Genomic DNA, 18,869 nt, shown 5'->3' on the forward strand with positions numbered 1-18,869 from the left:
GTCTAACACCATCAAATGATCCGGGTATCCTGTGGCTCTATGCAGAGCCTGTCCATACACTGGACTCCTCAGAATTCACCTTCTCTCCAGCCTTATTTGTCATTGTTATTAAAGATAATACTAGATAATATAAGTGCCTTTGCAGTTTTTTCCTAATCACAAGAACACTTTAAATGTTTCACTTCGTGTGCAAACTGTTACTTTTGTGTTTACCTGTGTCCTTTAGTTAAAGACAAAGGGTTGAAGGTGAAGCGAATGAGGTCAAAGATGGGCTTAGGTCGGAGTAATAAATTAAACATCGGATCCTAAATTATGGATTTTCTTGGAGGGCGGAGGACCCCTCCAAGAGCAGCTTCTGTATCTTTAATAGACACGGAGAGGGGCTGGGAGAGGCTGCGCGTTCACGTTCATTTTCTCGCGCCGCAGCGGCGGGGACGCGCAGAGGCTCCCACACTCTCCGGAGAGGAAGAAAAAAGCGCCGTCGGACCGCAACAGCGACTCACCGGGAGAAAAATGATCCCTCCACCGTCCTTCATCTGCGCTCAGGTCTGCACAAAGCATGTGAAAGGATCCGAAACCTCCGAGGACTCGACTTTTCTCAAACATTAAACTTGTTTCAAGTGGACTGTAAACTCCGAGGGTGATTTATAAGACACGGGAATTGAAGTTAACATTGGACAGGTAAGATGACGGAAAAATAAGCTAATGCGGGAGTTACTGCATGAAATTAGAGAGAGACGGAGCAGCATCCGGATCAAAACTTTAAAACAAATACAAAAATGTCTAGAAATCAACCCGCGGATTAATTCTGTGTCTGTGTCACAAAGGCGTTTGTGCACGAATGCTTTAATAATCCGCAAATTGATCGGGAAAAATCTGATTTGAGCATTAAGTGCTTTTGGGAGTGAAACCTTCTCGAATAACTCAAAGAAAACCCATTAACGAGAGCCCGTTTCATCACCACGGACAGCGCCAGTTTACCCGGACCTGCCTGTGCAGACGCGCTCAGAGGAGGGCATCTGAAATCAAATATGACCCACAACTTATGTGCATATGTGCGCTTGTTCGTCAAACATTGTTGTTCTGTGTAGCGAAGAAAATAAAAGGAAACTGTTTTTAAGGCATTCAGAGAAACACATTTAATCTATATGAGATAAAAAAAAAAAAGCATCCGCAGTACATTTCCGTCGGTGTGATTGCTCTAATGGATAATGCTCTTATAAATGTCTGATCGTAGCTAATGTCTGCTAATTGATGCTTGCAGGTGCAGAAAATGGCAAGAAGGTTCTTACAGCTCCTTGCCTTGTGGACTGTTATGACTGGCATTGTGCAGACGTGTCCAGAGCAGTGCAGCTGCCAGGATAAATTTTCCCATCAGTTTGCTGACTGTGCTTACAAAGACCTGCTGGAGGTCCCTGTTGGTCTCCCTTCCAATGTTACCACCGTGAGCCTTTCTGCCAATAAAATCCAAATCCTGAAAAGCAAAAGCTTTGTTAATATCACTCAGGCCACCTCTCTGTGGCTCGCCCACAATGAAATAGTCACCATAGAGAGAGGCACCTTGGCCCCTTTGGTTCAGCTACGCAACTTTGACATCAGCCACAACAAAATTGTGAACTTTCCATGGGAAGATCTGCGCGGTCTCACAGCCCTGCAGCTTCTCAAAATGAACAACAATGAAATGGTGAACCTCCCAAAGGATGCCTTTTCCACGCTCAAAGACCTGAGGTCGCTTCGAATTAACAACAACAGGTTTACCACCATTGTCGAGGGGACTTTCAGCGCCCTCACTGCTATGTCTCACCTGCAGATCTTTAGCAATCCCTTCAGTTGCTCCTGCCGTCTGCAGTGGCTGAGGGACTGGATCACGACAACTAAAATTTCTGTCCCCGAGCCAAATTCAATTGTGTGCGAGGCCCCTGAACATCTGAAGGGTACGACGATTTCAAGCATTCCTAAACTGGACTGTGAGCCCCCTGCTGTCACTATAACATATCAGCCAAACATAGAAAACACAGATCTGTATGAAGGTATTATGGTGATCTTAAATTGTGAGACAAAAGGGAGCCCCAAGCCACAGATCACCTGGGAGGTGACTGCAGGAAATCAAAATTATCTTTTCCCCTTGCCCTCCACTGGAGAAATAAACGATGTGCCAATTAATGATAAAACAACCAGCAATCGATTTCTTGTTTTTAGAAATGGAACTCTCATCATCCCCCGTGTGAGTAAAAAGGAAGATGGGAATTACAGCTGCTTTGCGGTGAACGAGTTGGGTAAAGCAGAGAGCAGCGTTAAAGTGGCTCTGGCAGGCACCCAAAAGGAAGCCAGCAACACAGTCATCGATTCAACAGTGGACAAGAGCCGTCCGTCTGGTAAAAAGCCTGCAGACCCCAACAAGCCCTCCAAAAATAATGTGGTCAACTGGACAAAGCTTGATGAGAAGACAAAGGAAAGTCCCGAAACGTCAAAAGACAAACACGATGAAACAGAGCAGACCGGTGTTGTTCCTAAGACACACACATTCACAGGCAAGTGCGGTGTTAGAGAAAGCAGTGAATACATCTCCAACCATGCCTTCAACATGAGCCTGGAAGACCTGAAGCAGTACACCTTTGACTTTGGTGTTATTGCATTAGAAGTGTCAGAGACGGAGGCCAAAGTGCAGCTGAATCCACTGCAGCTTGCCAAAAGCAAATCTAATCTTCATCTAAGTCAAACTGAAAACCAGGAAACAGTGAATAAGGAACCTTTGGGTCTGTACCAGTCCTCATCTAGCAAGACCACTCTGGACATGCTCTACCTCTGTGTAAATACTGGAAACGGACACTCCATGGTTCAGTGGTCCAATATAGAGGAGGGAATTAATTCCTACCGCTTCCATAATTTACAGCCTGGCACCAATTACACACTTTGTCTCACCTATGGGGGGAAGGACTGCCAAGTCCAAGTAGTCTTCACAACTAGAAAGAAGATCCCCTCCCTGCTCATAATTGTGGTTGTCAGCATTTTCCTATTGGGTCTGGCCACTGTCCCCTTGCTGGGAGCCACCTGCTGTCATTTGCTATACAAATATCAAGGAAAAACCTACAAGCTGATCATGAAAGCTCAGAATCCAGATCAGATGGAGAAGCAAATGACAAAAGATTTTGATCACAGGCCATCTTTCGTGGAGTCAGAGAAAACCAGCGAGTTAGGCGAGGGGGAGGTTGACGGAGAGGAACGAGAAGGAGAGGAAGAGGCTGAGGGGAGCGTGGTGACCGAGTCCATCCCCGGATCATCATCCAAGACCAACCAGGAGGAGTTTGAAGTTGGCTCGGAGTACAGTGACAGGTTACCGCTGGGAGCAGAGGCCGTCAACATCTCCGAGGAAATCAACGGCAACTACAAGCAGCCAAGCCGCTGAGCTCCGCTGACGTCTGCGAGTATATTGTAAAATATTTTGCTTTCAAGTAGCCTATATTCAAGCAGGTAACACACACATCATTACTTCACGTGAAAAAAACGATGCCGTGTGATTTTTGTCTTTAAAAAAAAGGGATCATTAACTTTTTTACCTCAATACTCCTTCAATCACCGCGATTGTGATTGAATTCATGTGACATTTGTAGTTTCCGTAAGGTTAAAACGAGTAACTCACGTTTACAAACCGAGCACAGATTTATATCTTTTATCGGACCTCAAAACCGACGGGAAAGCACCAACGTTTACCCCATCTGTGGGACGTACGCGAACGGGCATATGGGAGCAAATTTCGCGAAGGCGAGACTTGGAGAAATGCGCGTAATTCGAGGCAGCAAAAAAAAAAGGAGAAAAAAAGTGCACAAAATTTTACCCACCGTTTCGCTGCGTTTTAAACAAGCAAAAACAACAAAAAACAGGATTTTCTATGAAGTCATTGTAAATAAACTGACATCAGGGACAAGATTCTCTCACTGAGCCGCGTGTGTCTGTGCAAGGCTGTTAAAATCTCATAACGGCCATTTAACATCTTCTCAGGTGTCGGCACTCTGGCTCCACTCAACTTGTCCAAGAAACTAGAGAAAGATTGGGATTAATGTGTTTGATGAAATGATATTTGCGCTTGGCGCTGTTGCACCTGACAGCGCGCACAGCGGCGCCCTGCGCGCTGTCCTGTGCGTCCAAAAACGGGAAACTGAGCTTTCAGAGGTGACGATGTGCTTGACGGGAAATTCCAGGTTATTTACCAACAACATGTTGTTCCACGTGTAACGTAAGGCTTTAAAAATGTGCGACTTTAACCTCTTAATCGACGGGTGCTTGCTGTACTCTCGCTTTTTACGGTGAACGTGTCCATGGCATGTCACTCCTTGTGCGGTTTTCTAATAGTGTAGTCTATATAGGACTTTTAGATGTGACTGTCTACTTGTGATGTAAAGCCACGTGAATTTTCTTTATTTTTTTTTAAAATCAATTTTCCAATGAAGTCCTAACAAATGGGCGCAGTGAGCGTCTGTCGGCTTCACTGTCTTGTAATTTGATATGTAAAGTGAGATTTTTTGTGAACTATGTTGTAAAACAAAACAAAAAAACGTGACCTTTTAAGATTTTTTGATATAATTTTATGTAAGTGGAATTAATAAAACATGTGAAACTATACAAATTGGTGGATTTTTCTGGATTTAACTATCATTCATTTATTAAACAACAACAAAAGCAAACAAACAAACAAACAAAGAATCCCCATATCATTTCGAATAATTATGTTCCAAATGATTATTTCGATTACGAAAAATTATCATTTTTTCTTTAAAAATGTAAGATATTCTCCTTCCTTTTTTGGAAAGTGATTATTATGGCATGGCTTTTTTTCTTTTCTTTAAAAAAGAGGGGATTAAAAACAGAGAAGCCTGAACACTGCTGCGTTTTGGAGCTCCGATCAGTCACAAAGCCTCCCTTTGTCTATATTTTTCGCTTATGGTTCAGTTCAGGTCTCTTCTTTCGGCAGAAAATTATCACACTACGCAAGTGGATTAAAATTAATATCTTATATAAAAATGTGAAATGATAATAGGAGAATGTTTATCAAAACACTTAAGCAGTTACCAGAGTCTTAGAATTACGTTTCAACAATTTTACTTGCAGCAAGGACTCCTACAGAGTACAGCAATGTACAGAGGAGGACTAAAGCCTACAGTGTCTAGGTTTCATTTATAGTATACAGGGTTCATCCTGAGTTTTACGAGCACTTACATCTATGGAAATTCCCATGAAGACATGCTGAGACCGGTGGTCTTATTTCTGCTACCGCAGCTGTTCGGCTTCCGGTTAGTTTGAAGGTCAGTTTCCTTTTCAAAAGCCCTTTTCCCGTTGCAAGTGCACTCATGCATATATTAGTTGAGCAATAGCTTAACAAAATTTCCCATCAGTGATTAAAAAAACCCCCCAAAAACAGGAGAAAACTGTATTTTTCGTTTTATTTTCACAGTTATCAGGGAAAAAACAATCGGATGTGTATATTTTCATTTAAAAGTTTAAATGCGCAGACAAATGGTGAAATATCACGAAACATTTGAAACAAGAAGATGTTTATTTGACAAGAACTGGAAATACTGGAAACAGTAAGATGTTTTTGACTTAAAAGTCTACAAATTAAAACAGAATAAATATACAGTTTATTCCACAGGTTAATATCAGTCACACAATGCGTGTAGCCTAAAGATGGGGGGAAAAGAGAATTTATTGGCCACAGTATGACAATGGTTCATTATTTATATTCATAAATAGTCAGATGTTCTGTCTTTCTGCCCTTCTCTGTCACTCTATATATGAACTCCCATTCAAAGAGATGATTCATTGGCTTGTGCATCCATGTTTTTAGTTGGATGACCATCATCTTACATTATCTGCATTGAATGCTGAAAATAATACATGATTAAAGGCTATTAGTGCAAATGAGTTCTATCCCAAAATAAGCACATACATGTTTAGAAAATTATTTTTTTAAGTGTGTTTACTAGGTGATCAGTGCCACACAAGCATTCCCATCAGACTGGAGACTGAGGTCCTCACAGACATGAGAACATGAAAAGCACAGGAGGGACTCCGAATCTCCAGACGTTTAGGAAAGACTTGGTGAATATCTTTACACTAGGCACTGCGCTATAATGCATGTATTTCACCAAATGCAGACAAATAGTACAAATGCAGACCCAAACCGGACGAGACTCTGCAGCCAGTACATAATCAGTATCGCATTTTTGATTAGTTGCTGGCAGCGGCTTCTGCCTCCTTGGTCGTAGCCTCCTTTTTGCTCTCCTCTCTGGTGCTGCGGTTCAGGCTTCCATTCAGAAAGCTGCCTGTGGTCTGACGCTGGAAGTGCTTCCTGGTGCCCACAAGGGAGGGGTTGTTGACCAGGGTGTAGAGGAGCTGCCAGTGCCTGCGGGCTCTCTTGGCAGTGGACACTTTATTCTGCTTCTTATCCTGCTGGACGAGCTGGATCCCTGAGGACATTCAGACATCATGATTGCACCAAAAGGTATGACATCTATAAGTCCTATGTAATGACATCTAAGGATAACCCTTTTTCTATTTTAAACTGAAATTGGAAAAGGGTGATTTGTGGGCCTCCCAAAAGACACCCTATATACAGCAGATAGAGTAATAATAGAAAGCAATCATATTTTAATCCTCTAAGCATGGTGGGAGCATACTGGGCTTTCCATTAACACGCTGAAAGCCAAAGCCCCTTGGGCTGAATGAATATGTAACAGGCAATTAGCGTAGCTCATCTGTGTAATCAGCTACTGGAGAAGTAATCACTGTAATACAATAGATTATTCCCGATAATACATTGTTTTCTAGATGCAAACAAGCAACATCTCCATGGCACGTTTCTAATTGGACTCAGCTGTGTCTAAATTCCACAACAACCGCTGAATCCTGGCGGATTTTCTTGTTAATTTGTCAGTGTAATGCATGTCCTGCTGTCATGATATGTGAGCGACCATCAGTTTCTTCCTTTGTGTGTCAGTGGCGTTGCTGCAGATCTGCGATCCACCCTAAAGCACCCGTTTACACTTTGGATTAACACAAGTTGTTAATATAAAAGATACAATATAACGACAGTTTATTCGTTTATGACTGATATGATTAGGACAGGCAGCCGGACTCCAAGCTATTCTGCTCTGAGACTCAATTTGCTCTTAGCATATTATTAAATCAGAGCTGCCTTCATTTTCACTGTACGTGCAGCAAAGTGAGATGATCTGATTATGTGTTACAGTGACCTGCTATTAAATTCTAAACACCCCAGAGAAATTAAAGATGCTACAGCACTTTTAATGCAGGTATTAAGATTATTTTGAGCTTTAAGAGTAATCTGGAGAAAATGTCTTAATGTCATGAAACAACTGAAACAATGAGCTGATCCTATTAACAAAGACTACCTGTGTGCAATGGTCACTCTTCTGTGCCATTAAAAACCCCCAAAAAACACCACAATGTGCTTTTTTTGTCCACACATGGAGAACAATCTGTGGTGTGGATTGAGTTTTGTGCTACAGACCTTCTTCAGCATCTCGTGACCTCTGTCCAGCTTTGGTGTCCTGGCCCACAGACTGCAGCAGCATCCCACAGAAGGCCTTCATCACAGGGTGAGACTGGCTCACCTCGATCTTCAGATAATGAGCATAGCAGCGGTAGGCTGCAGGCAGACGTAGGGAGGGGTGAATCATTCTGACTGGGCAAAAGCAATAAACACACAGGACTGCGCCCCATGTTGGCTTTGAGGCAATCACACATAATGACCATACAATCACACTTTTTCTCTCTCTTTTTTTAACCACCTGCTTTTTCTGACAGCAAATCTGCAGACATTTCCATGCAATTAGAGTCCCTGCCCTGCACAGAATACAGATATCATATGAGCTGCAGTGAGCTGGCAGGAGGATAAAGTGGGCAGGATGCAAATTTCTAACCTCTAAGTGGGATCAGAAGAAGTGCTTTTTCTCATAGAAAATTGCTTCCACAATGCTTCCACAAACATAAAAGCGTGTTGCTATTACCTATTAATATGTTAACGTCCTGTTTCTGAGTCCAAAGAGAAAAAAATGGGAACTATTAAATATTTATTAGCCCTCTCTAAGCAATAGATGGATGCTAAAAAAGTGCCAATAATTGATGAAGAAAGTGTTTTTTAGCCAAGCTACAATCCTTCTAATAATTACAGCATGTTCACTATTACAGAAATGGACACTATACTGATTCTAACCTGCATACACGTCAGTTATCTCGCTCACCTGGGTCAAAAGCCTCCACATTGCGGTTAAGAAGACTGATATCCATACGTCCCATGTGGACAATGTTGAACAGGGCTGTGATGATCATGCGCCAGATTCCCAGTATTGCCCCGATCAAAACGTTAACAGGAAACATCAGGTATGTCAGCAGGAACAGATTACCCCTGTGAGATAAATTAGAATGCATCAAATCAAAATCAGGCAGTAAAATTATGTAAGTACAGGAAAATGTAAGGTAGAAAATGCAGTAAATCACCTGTTGTCCAGATCTCGTGTGCCTCCTGTCTTTTTGATGAAGCAAAACCTGGCGGTGACGTGTTGAATCAACACAACCAGGAGAAGCATGAGCCAGAAAGGCCTGAAAAGGTGAAACCCACATAGAAGGAGCAGTGATTAAAGCGCAAAAAACATTGGTAGCTGGCAGGAAATTGTACAACATACACAGAGAATGTTGTTGATTGAAAAACGCTCCAGGTGTCAAATTTCAAACCTAGCAGCACCACTGCACAGATACTCTCAGGTCTGGATTTACGACAACTTGTGTTTGTATCTTTTTTTATTTATTTATTTTTTACAAGGTCACAACCTTAAAATAAGCTAAAACTGAAAGCTGAGAGACACCAAGAATTATATCACTCACCACATGCTCCACAGGACCTGAAAGAGAATCAGATTCTGTCTGTGGAGGACAGGTATGATAACAAGGAAGACTGCAATCAGAAGGCAGAGGAAGAACACTATGGTCTGGATGATCATGCCTGCGGGGGAGAGATCAGAGCGTTACAGTCTTAGCACTTAGACACTATCCAGCATCCAACAGATCTACAGTGGTCACCCCACTGTAGAAAGCTCGAATACTCTGATATGTCTCTGCCCGAGCTGGCCGATTGAAAGAATTGCTTTTAGGCAATATTTAAGGAGCATGAACAGAAATAATACAAATATCTAACAGAATTTGGAAACTGGATATACAAGAATTGGTAGCGAGCACAGTTATGTCAAAAACAGGATGTAAAGATGTTGTTAAAAATTGCTGAGGTTTGTGTTTGGAGTGAAAAAGGATGAACAGGACTTGGAAAGCATAAATCATAGGGACAGTTAAGGTTGGAGAGTTCACAGAAAAGTGAAAGAGGTTTGGGGAGTTGATGTGGAAGTGTGTGGTGGAGAGATACTGAGTATACTGAGGGAAGGATTGTGAAAATGAGCAGCAAAGGAAGAGGAAAAAGGAAAGGCCAAAGGAGCAGTTAATGTATGTGGTGAGAGAGGACATCCAGGGCATTTCTGTGATGAACAGATGAAGAACAGATGATCAGTGATCTACTGTGCTGACCCCTAATTAGAACAGTCAACAGAAAACTATGAGCGGGCATACTGAACTCTTCCCTGAATATGGATTTACATACAGAAAATTCATCAAAGTTTTGTCTCTAACTTGTTTTATTTAAAGTAGAAACAATATATAGAAAATCTAAATAATAACAATCTTTCAGAGTAACTGTACCAATGCAGATGTGAGCTGCTGTGAAGCTGGTGTATCCCATCCAGCAGACAAGTGCAGGCCGGGAAGCTCTGATATTTCTCTGGCAGTTGTAAACATTATAGCTATCTCCTCTGTACAGCCCTTTCAGATTTGACCTACGGAAGGTAAAACACAATTAAAACAATGTGACACTATGGAATACATAAACTAGTTCAGCCCCAACTGTACAAATCACATAGTAAATTGAAGAAGCAATTTAGCAAGAGATAGACTGAATACTCAATTCAATACTTGACTCGGAAATCCATTTATTTTAATGCGATGCCATTTCTGGTAATGGCACAGTATTTCATTTTTCTTCTTAATAGCCATTTTCAATTGCAGCAGCAGTTAACACAGACTAAATGCTTCCCTGTCTGCATGATTAGTACTCTATTATGTTATAATAACCATGGCATTATAATGAAGTAGCCAGAATGCAAAGGAAATTCAATGCAAAACAACAACAAAAAAGGGAAAAAGTGCAATCACAGACAACCTACCGATGCAGAACCATAGATCGCATGAGCATAGCCAGGTTGACCAAGCCAGACAGGGTCATTGCTGAAATATAACACACTGCAGAAACATTGGCACATGACATTCAGGTTTTTTAATGTGGAACGATGTCAAGCTTGAACAGTAAAATTGTACAAAATAAATGCATCAAAAATAAAGGGCATAGCGTTATGTACGTGTGCATCTCTCATATTTCTAAATGGCTTCTCTTGTTGTCTTGTGTCACTTACCCTCTACACACCACATGTAATAAACCACTATCCGAACCACTTCATGTTTGTCTGGAGACAGCATGATTCTGAAACCAGCTAAAAGGTTTGCAACGTCTTCATTGACTCCCAAACGAGCAGTCTGGAGAGACGGCACGACTGCTGAGATCAGCAGAAGACCCATCTAAGAGGGAAAAAGGACATTCATTAATAGCCAGTGAAGCTACTCTTGAATGCTAATGCAATAACTTTTATGGATGTGGAAATAAAATGAAACACATCATGATAATATTCGGAGCTTGGCTGAAGTTCTTGAGTTAGGATAAGACCGTTTGAGAGATTCTGCTCTCTCTTTCTACACCAAGCCATGCAATTATGTCTCTCCTTGTGTGTTTTGTTAACATTTATGAAATATACAGGGATTATTGCGTTTAATAGTAGCTGTGGTAGTTACCTGATACAGGGTTATGAAAGACACAACACCAGATATAGCCAGCTTCAGCGGAAAACGGAAAGCTGCATGAAAACAGTAAAGGTGTAGAAATATTAAGTTAACAGGATTACATATTGCTTTTCCAAATCTAAGCATATTTGTACTGCACACATTGTGTATTCATGCAGTTGCTTCACGTGACCACCTTCTGTATAAATGACCAATTCAATAATTATTCCAAGAAGAGTTTGACCAGTTTTAACACCTAATATGTGCATGACATGGTATTAAGCAGGTCCCAGACAAATATATTTACCATCCTCTGGTGTATAAATGTAAGATTTCACAGCATCGGCTATTCTTTGGGGGAGTTTGGGCTTGTCTGTGCTCGACGTGCTGAAGCGAAAGGTGAAAAAAAAAATGAAAGTTACATTAAAAATGTAAACAGCATTTTAAACCTCAGGGAACTCATGGGGTAAGGCAAAATATATATAAATGAATGAAGCAACTTTAAACACATTCTTTTTCAAATCTGTTTATACTTAGGTTACAACTTTGGGCTCTTTGTTGCAGTACCACTGATGCCAGTGGCACTGGTACACTGTACAAAGTGGACGGAATAATGAAGGCCTTCATCACACCTCTACCTAAATTCTTCAGCTTCACTTCAGATCAATAGCTCGATGGTTAAAACTTGGACACAACGGTGCAAAAAAAACATGTTTGTTCTAAAATCCCTAAAATGGTCAGTTCTTGAAAACCACTGCTGTTATTTTGCTGAGCCTCTCTCTGCTATGCTGAATCAAACTGTTTACTTCACTACATTCGAACTGTAGGAACACAGAGATGGCTATGTAACAGCACAGCAAATCAATGTTTTTGATAAGAGGCAACAATTCTCACCTGATTTTGGTCGACTTTTTCTTATTGAGCATTTTCTTGACATAGTCTCTATAGTAGCTGCTGCTCAGATCCTAAAAGAAGAGCAATCATATAAGTAACCAAATTTGAGGAGACATAAATTATTGAGTCAGGCTTTAATGTACCTAAACACCTTTGGACATCTGTGTCTTTAAGTTCTATCTACATGTAAATGTATTTGCTAAAGTATGAAAAAAAAAAGCCTCCTTGCAATAAGGTTCATGGTGCTGGACATTGGGGGTGTGACTCATACACCAGCCGATCCCGACATCCAGTTTTGTCACACCATGCCAAGATTAGCATCAAATAAACACAGCATTGTGTCTCCTCATTGCAAAAACAAGGTAACCTTTTCATAAACCGATCAAGAACATAACGCAAACCAATTACGTCAAATCTACTTAAAATGATTAGGTCACAGATGTGCCGTGTCGGACTTCACATTTCCCCTCAGCCTAGACTTTATGAGCATAATCAGCCTGTAGATTACAAGGCAGCTTATACAGGTTTCTCATGTCCACAGATTCAAAGGAAATGCGAGTCTCAGTAAGAGTTTTTTGTTAAAGGTCAGGTTCACACAAATGTAGACTATTAATACATACAATTGTTTCGAGTATGTTATGCAAGAAGCCCAAACAATTAGTGACATAAGAGCTGTTCAACAAAAATGACTCAATGAAGTCAGAAAAACTGCTCTCAGATCAATACTCACCTCTGTAGCATTGTTCTTTTCAGTGCCCTTTAAGCCCTTGAACAGAAGAAGGGGATACTGAAAGCTAAGGAATGCCAAGCAAGCAATCTGGGGCAGGCTGGAGAAAAGAGAGTAGTGTTTGTGTATCTGCAAAGAGGTAAAAAGAAAAAGATTTTAAATCACTTAGAGACTTGATTTGGGAGTTTGGGGATTAAGCGCTGGGAATACATTTTGCAAAAATAGCTTTTTATGTTTGTTGTGGTGAAAGTCTGTACGCTGGCCAAATCAATTCTCACCTGCCACACAAACATCTGAAACCTCCACTGACCACACATCTCGTATCTAACTTGACAACTGAAATGTATTTTGAAAAGTAGCTGGCTATGAACTAAACGTGGATAGATTTTCTTACTGAATATGTAATTCTGTGTAATTTACTCTATTGTTTTTATGTGATTTAGCTCAAAACCTCACTAATATATTTTTTAAAGAAGGCCATCACACACAGTGTTCTCTGGATGTGACATATTACTGAGACACACTAAAGTGATTAAGTGTGACAAAGCCTCTTGATTAAGACCAGCAGACAGTGGAACTAATTGTTTTGAGTCACAGGCATTCATAGGTCTGAAAACCTTAACAACTTGGACGTGGCACAAGATTTGGGATTGGGTAAGCTTTTAAAAATCCCAACCTTGTATCCATGGATCTATCTCAAATCCCCAATATTCATCTATTGAAATCCCATCTTTTGTAGATACTACAGACCAGCTTTGTTTGGTAGTCAGTGTGTTTCCAGACAAGAACAAACCAGCTTTATTTTTGAAATGACCCTTTATATTGAGACAGATGACAGACAACAAAGAAAGTGATTCAATCCTGGAGCAGATTTATTGTAACAAAATAAACCACTTATAAATGAACTGGAGCTAATTATGACAATGAAAGTGATCTGTGCTTACCACTGGTGTTTTTGGGCAGTCAATTATCTGCCAGACCAGAACACCAAAGTGTGTCCAAGACAAGAGGCTACCGAGGACATAGCCAACTTTATTATGTAAAGTGCCACATGCCAGGAGAGGGTAGTATAGTGCGGGGTAAAAGAAGACTCCCAGAATCACCCAGTTCTCTGCAAATACAACAGAAATGTGAGAAGACCAAGTTTGAAGGAGCTACAACTCTTATTGTACCATACCACAGACCAAAACTCTTGCTGAAACTATGGTTGATTTAGGCTGCATTTCTTACTCTGCTGAACCCTCTACTGTTTAGGGATTGTGTAACGTTGCAGGGGCCCAGCTGCCTGCTGTCCTTTGTTATGTAATTTCAGACACAAAGCTTCTTGCCAAGCTTACAATCAAACTCCAGAGTTTAAAATAACATAGGAGCAAAATAATCCAGTTATATAAGGCAGACATTTAACACTATTTTTGTGTATGGGGACACGTCAGCCTATTGGTTTTAACTGCTAAGATAACTCACAAAGTTATGGGACAAGCAAATGTTAAAATTGTTTGCTGGAATGATCAAGACGACCTCACGTTTGTTAGCGGTGTCTGTTGTGAAGGGGAGAGGGTTTGGCGATATGAGCAGGCCCCACAGTTTGCACAAGAGCACTCCAAACACAGCCACTGCCAAGCCCTTGTGCTGCGTATGGTCCAGGAAGTTCACCGGACTGTGAATAAAGCAGCAGGTATTTAGAGCTCACTTGACATCCTCCTCACATTTGGATAAAACAGTTACTGATCAAGTGAGAAATGATGAAACTTAAAAGGAACATTTTTAAGTTTTCACTAGAAAACTTTAAAAAAATGCCAGCTCAGTTAGAGAAGATAGAGAAAGAGAATTTTCTAATTCATGTAGCATGAAAATAAGGCTTTGATTTTTAAAGTTTTAATCTAAAGTTTCAAACGGATCACTTGAATGTTCTCACCTGAATCCAGTTCAGGTTTTTGCCATAGTTTTAGTCACTGACCAATGAACAGCAGAAATGGGGGATAATTGAATGTCATCTTGACTTGAGATTTAATTAATAAATAAAGTGACAAACAAACTAAACCATGTTTCCAATTGATTTAAGGTCTTACCCAAAGCTAATAAACACAATTAGCACCTGCTACATTTAAAACTCGCCCCAAATGCCAAATTATCCCTACAATAGATTCTGCTATAGCTTCTGCACATAAAGCTTCATGTCACTGTTAAATAGATGGAAGCCAGTAGACAGGTAGACTGAAAAGCTGGGTGAGAGTAATAGTAGGGTACAGGACGCGTCTGTAAAAACTGGATTTTCAATTTCACCTGTGAAACTGTAAGATAAAGTAAAGTGAGGCTCACCTGAGTAAACCTGGGAGTCCTTTCTGTCTGTCGCCGACCTTCATGCGCCTTGCCAACACTGCCAGAATCAGCATGACAACAAGCTAAAAGGAGAATAGACCTCAGTTAGCCCACCATAGCTCACTACAGCCCACTATGCAGCTCATGCTTCACTCTGCATCAGGCAAAAAAAAAAAAGGGAAAAATGATGGGGTGTCTGTGATACAAAAGGCCAAACACCAGCGTCTGACTAATGCTCCCCAAGAATGTTGCTTGAATGAAGTTCAATGACCTGTCATGACCTGAGACACATTTAGAAAGCAGAAATGGGGGGAAAAAAGCTAGACTATAAGTCTGGACCGACTACAAAGACCATCCATAATCAGTTAATGAAGGAGCTTCATCATGAAAACACAAATGTACTTATCATTAAACCTAAAATGGCAAATCTGTGTTCAGTGATTATACAAATGTTTTGTAATGTAGTGCTTAACAACTTCTAAATTTGAAAAAGTATATCTCAGTTTAGTCAGAATATGGGCTACAAATAGCTTTCTTTTTATTATTCCTGTAAGTGCAGCGTTTAATAAGCAGCAAAACATTAGGCAAAAACAATTTTCTAATATGGATCTAATATGATCTAATATGATCACATAACAGGATTATTTGTTCCTGGGATCATTGCCAAAGGGCTCGCAAAACTTCCTTCAAACCAACATTTTTGTACATTTTTAAAACTTGAATGCAATTAGAAACGACAGAAACGCAAACCTTGATGTCTCAGTGTGGCACATCAGTACACGCCTGACAACAGGATGTAATATACAGGACAGTTTAATGTGGTGTCATATTAATCCAAGAAGACTGCGGACTTACAGATATCACAGTGATGCATATATGATAGAGCCTGTCGTCAGCAGTAGGGTCACAGGGAGGGATTACTCTAAAACAAATGGAGCAAAACATTCACGTGAGTAAAATATAACTGAAGGCTTTTGAGTCACTGCGCTGACCTTCAGTATAGCTCATTAACCTTTTCACACTTTCCCTATCAGCGCCATTTGTGGTTGGAAACTCTGCAGCTGAAATCCCGCAGCACAGATTTGCATGTTAAACGGATTGGTATCAGCGTGACAGGGAAACAACAAATGCCTATGTTCATGTTCCTGTGCTCTAGAAGAGCAGGAATGCCTGGTCATGGGGTTGTAATTACAATTCAGAGAAGGCCTCACACATCAACCACTTACTTTATCATCTGTGAGCATAAAGATGGCAGCTTCCAGAATAGATGTTTCAATATTTCCTACCTTTCTAAACAATCTGTGAATTCCTAACTTGCTATTTTACAACAATGTGAAAAAAATTTATTATAGCCAGCTCTCAGTGGTGCAGCCATTTATGCTTCATAAACTGACAGGGAGCTATATTAGAGGCCCAAGACTAGCTACAACTCAATACAGTATTATTTTTTTACAACAGCAAAATGGCTTTTTAGCTAAACATGGCAGTTTCTTCCACCATACTTCATTTGTGTTGTTCATCTGGAGGCATCATTTCTTTTATTAACTACCCCATACCAATGAAAACATAATGGATTTTAACAACATAGAAAAGCAATTTGGACAAAAGGAGCTAAGAGGAAAAAGCTTCACTGTGGGATACGTCATGGATCTTTAAGCGGTATCATATAAAGTGCAACTTGGTAACATTTTGGGTGTGAAATATACGTACAGACAAATGTTTAAAAAGTCTAACGTTTTTCCAATAAGTTCCACAGGCATTTCCAGGACAACCTACAACCTCAAAAGATGAAAAGGATACAGCCTCGACATGATAAATAATAAGAACTGAAAGAAGACCACACACTGACGCTGGCGCTGGCACTGCAGAAGTGTGCCAAGTGTCACCTAATATCTCAATGAGAGGAGAATCTCACAGAGACATTGTTCACCCTCAGAGAAAGTTTTAAGAACTACTAATAAACATCAAACAAAGTGCAGACTAATTTTAAGCAAAGATTTAAAAGCATTAAAGTAAAATAGCATTAACTTGAAAGAATTCAACTTAAATGTTAAGACTTTACTTACTCTGGTTCAATTTTGGATGGCAGTGGATCCAATTCTGGGTAGTCATAGTCCATTGCGACTTCTCTTTATCAAAAGAGTCCCACGTCTTACAAAAGATCTGGAGTTCTTTTAACCACAAAGTGGCACACAGCTGTGATCACCTTGTCTCCAAGGCAAAAGTGTCTTCCAAATCCCACGCTGGACTCAGTTGCTGCTGCAAGTGTCCTTGTTTCCCTGTGTTTGGTCTACTTGCACTCAGACTCAGCTACCCTCCTTCACTGCATTCAGGTGACCTGGTCCCACTGTGTAGCTGAGAGTAATGTGACAGGTCCTGGCTGCAGCGCGTTGTCTCTACCTTCCAAAGGCCCTATTTCAGCTCAGGGTTACCACCGCACCAAGAGCCTGGGGAAGAGAGCGAGAGGGGGGCAGGGTGTGAAAGAAGGGAAAAATGTGGAGATCTGGGTAGCCAATCTGTAAGGCCACCTGTGGCTTACAGGGATTACATCTACTTTTGGAGTTGTGTTATTGGACCTGTGGCCGGTGGCTGCAGTGGTCAGGTGTGCAGAGTTATAAAACTCCAGCTGGGACTATGTGGGTAGCTGGGAGCTATGAGGCTTTTCTATCGGAGCAATCAGAGTTCCACGTTGATAACATGGAAATTCAGGTGTTGTTCCTTTCAGTCATGGTTCAGGTGCATTTGCTAAAGGTTACCCAAACTAAATCCAGGAAACCCACCATTGCAACATGGAACAAGAAAAGCAGAATGGAAGGGTTTCAATACAGTCACTAAGGTGTATCCTCACATCACCTCGCATAACTCTGCACCTTCAGCATGATAAGGATCAAGGAGGGGTTGATTTACCTCAGTACTTTGTCTTCTGCACATAATTTAAGATAGCATGTCCTAGTACATATTTATGTGACGACAAGTTTCTTAACCAGATATGTGCATCTTTAGCCTCCATGCTGATATCAAGTTATTTTAAAATATTTGAAAGTTATGTCCAAACAATGCTGCAAGTCGTCCTGATAAAGATCACAAAACATAATGAGAAAGGAGGAAATGTGTATATGTGATGGTGAATGAGTTACTGTCAATGTGCCCAGAGGAAAGAAATTTCATCTGAGCTTTTTTATTTTTTTAACATACCAATGGTGTCTTTGACAGATGAATGATATACAAAAAAGGGTTTCTTGTATGGATGTACAATGGACAGTAAAGTTCAGATTATAAATACTAATTGCCTTTCACATATCTTTAAATTCAGTTACCACTGCACATAGTTAAATTATCACATTATTAATATTGTTTTTTAAATTATTTGATAGAGGTTCGAGAAAAATTAATTTCTTTCTGACTGACTTTCATTTCTCCTTCTTCCCCTTATTCCTAAAGAACTGAATACCTGATTTGTTGGGCAAACAGAAACCATCACTGATTTTTAATAATTTATTATCCAATAGCTGTAAGTTATTTGTCGAGCAGGGATGTCGGACAATTTGCTGTTTCAGTCTTTTCATATGTGATGAGTTCCTTCTTTTCTTTTTGGTTTTCCATTATAAACTGAAACTCTTGGATGGGTCAAGTGATACAAAAATAAGTAGAAGTTATTGCATTGGTTGCTTTTGCACATTTCCTTCAAGTTTGGACCATGTGGCTGATCGGCCTTTTAAAAAATGAGAACAAATAAATCAAGAATGAATATAGTCTATGGTTGAAGGCCTAAAATAATAATATTTATTGTTTTATACCTGTGTTTTTGTCTGTTTCACATGACCTAGTTCAACCCATGGAAGCAGGTTGCCATGACTCCCTAATCAAGACAATTCTTCTGTAAACATTAAATCCAGGTACAAAGCAGGTTTACTCAAAATATCAAAATGTGGCTATACTATGACAGGTGACCACAACAACACAGGTTCAGGTGGTGTTG

The 18,869-nt window shown here is 40.4% G+C and overlaps 2 protein-coding genes across 6 annotated transcripts in view; one reads left to right on the forward strand and one right to left on the reverse strand.

The window, feature by feature from the left end:
• The first annotated feature begins 429 nt into the window (after positions 1–429).
• islr2 (immunoglobulin superfamily containing leucine-rich repeat 2) lies at positions 430–4,645 on the forward strand. Its single transcript, XM_086298732.1, has 2 exons — positions 430–681; positions 1,265–4,645. The coding sequence occupies exon 2, from the start codon at positions 1,274–1,276 to the stop codon at positions 3,404–3,406; it is 2,133 nt and encodes a 710-aa protein (XP_086154858.1). The 5' UTR covers positions 430–681; positions 1,265–1,273; the 3' UTR covers positions 3,407–4,645.
• A 776-nt stretch (positions 4,646–5,421) lies between these two features.
• The window catches only part of stra6 (signaling receptor and transporter of retinol STRA6), a 69,394-nt gene continuing 55,946 nt past the window's right edge, over positions 5,422–18,869 (reverse strand). For all 5 annotated transcript variants that reach the window (XM_086298734.1, XM_086298736.1, XM_086298735.1 and 2 more), the window contains 17 exons: positions 16,957–17,337; positions 15,746–15,812; positions 14,891–14,973; positions 14,095–14,228; positions 13,516–13,682; positions 12,575–12,700; positions 11,845–11,915; positions 11,258–11,337; positions 10,963–11,024; positions 10,530–10,692; positions 10,284–10,359; positions 9,763–9,896; positions 8,902–9,019; positions 8,518–8,619; positions 8,262–8,425; positions 7,529–7,666; positions 5,422–6,464 (listed from right to left, as the gene is read on the reverse strand). In XM_086298734.1, the coding sequence (XP_086154860.1) occupies positions 6,226–6,464; positions 7,529–7,666; positions 8,262–8,425; positions 8,518–8,619; positions 8,902–9,019; positions 9,763–9,896; positions 10,284–10,359; positions 10,530–10,692; positions 10,963–11,024; positions 11,258–11,337; positions 11,845–11,915; positions 12,575–12,700; positions 13,516–13,682; positions 14,095–14,228; positions 14,891–14,973; positions 15,746–15,812; positions 16,957–17,009 (1,977 nt within the window). In that variant the 5' untranslated portion in view covers positions 17,010–17,337 and the 3' untranslated portion in view covers positions 5,422–6,225. The remainder of the gene's footprint in view (positions 6,465–7,528; positions 7,667–8,261; positions 8,426–8,517; positions 8,620–8,901; positions 9,020–9,762; positions 9,897–10,283; positions 10,360–10,529; positions 10,693–10,962; positions 11,025–11,257; positions 11,338–11,844; positions 11,916–12,574; positions 12,701–13,515; positions 13,683–14,094; positions 14,229–14,890; positions 14,974–15,745; positions 15,813–16,956; positions 17,338–18,869) is intronic.

The sequence above is a fragment of the Aulonocara sp. 'chitande type north' Nkhata Bay genome, linkage group LG7, assembly GCF_057382095.1.
Source record: "Aulonocara sp. 'chitande type north' Nkhata Bay isolate Kocher_YH1m ecotype deep benthic linkage group LG7, A_spYH_male_GT1.1, whole genome shotgun sequence".
Classification (NCBI taxonomy): domain Eukaryota; kingdom Metazoa; phylum Chordata; class Actinopteri; order Cichliformes; family Cichlidae; genus Aulonocara; species Aulonocara sp. 'chitande type north' Nkhata Bay.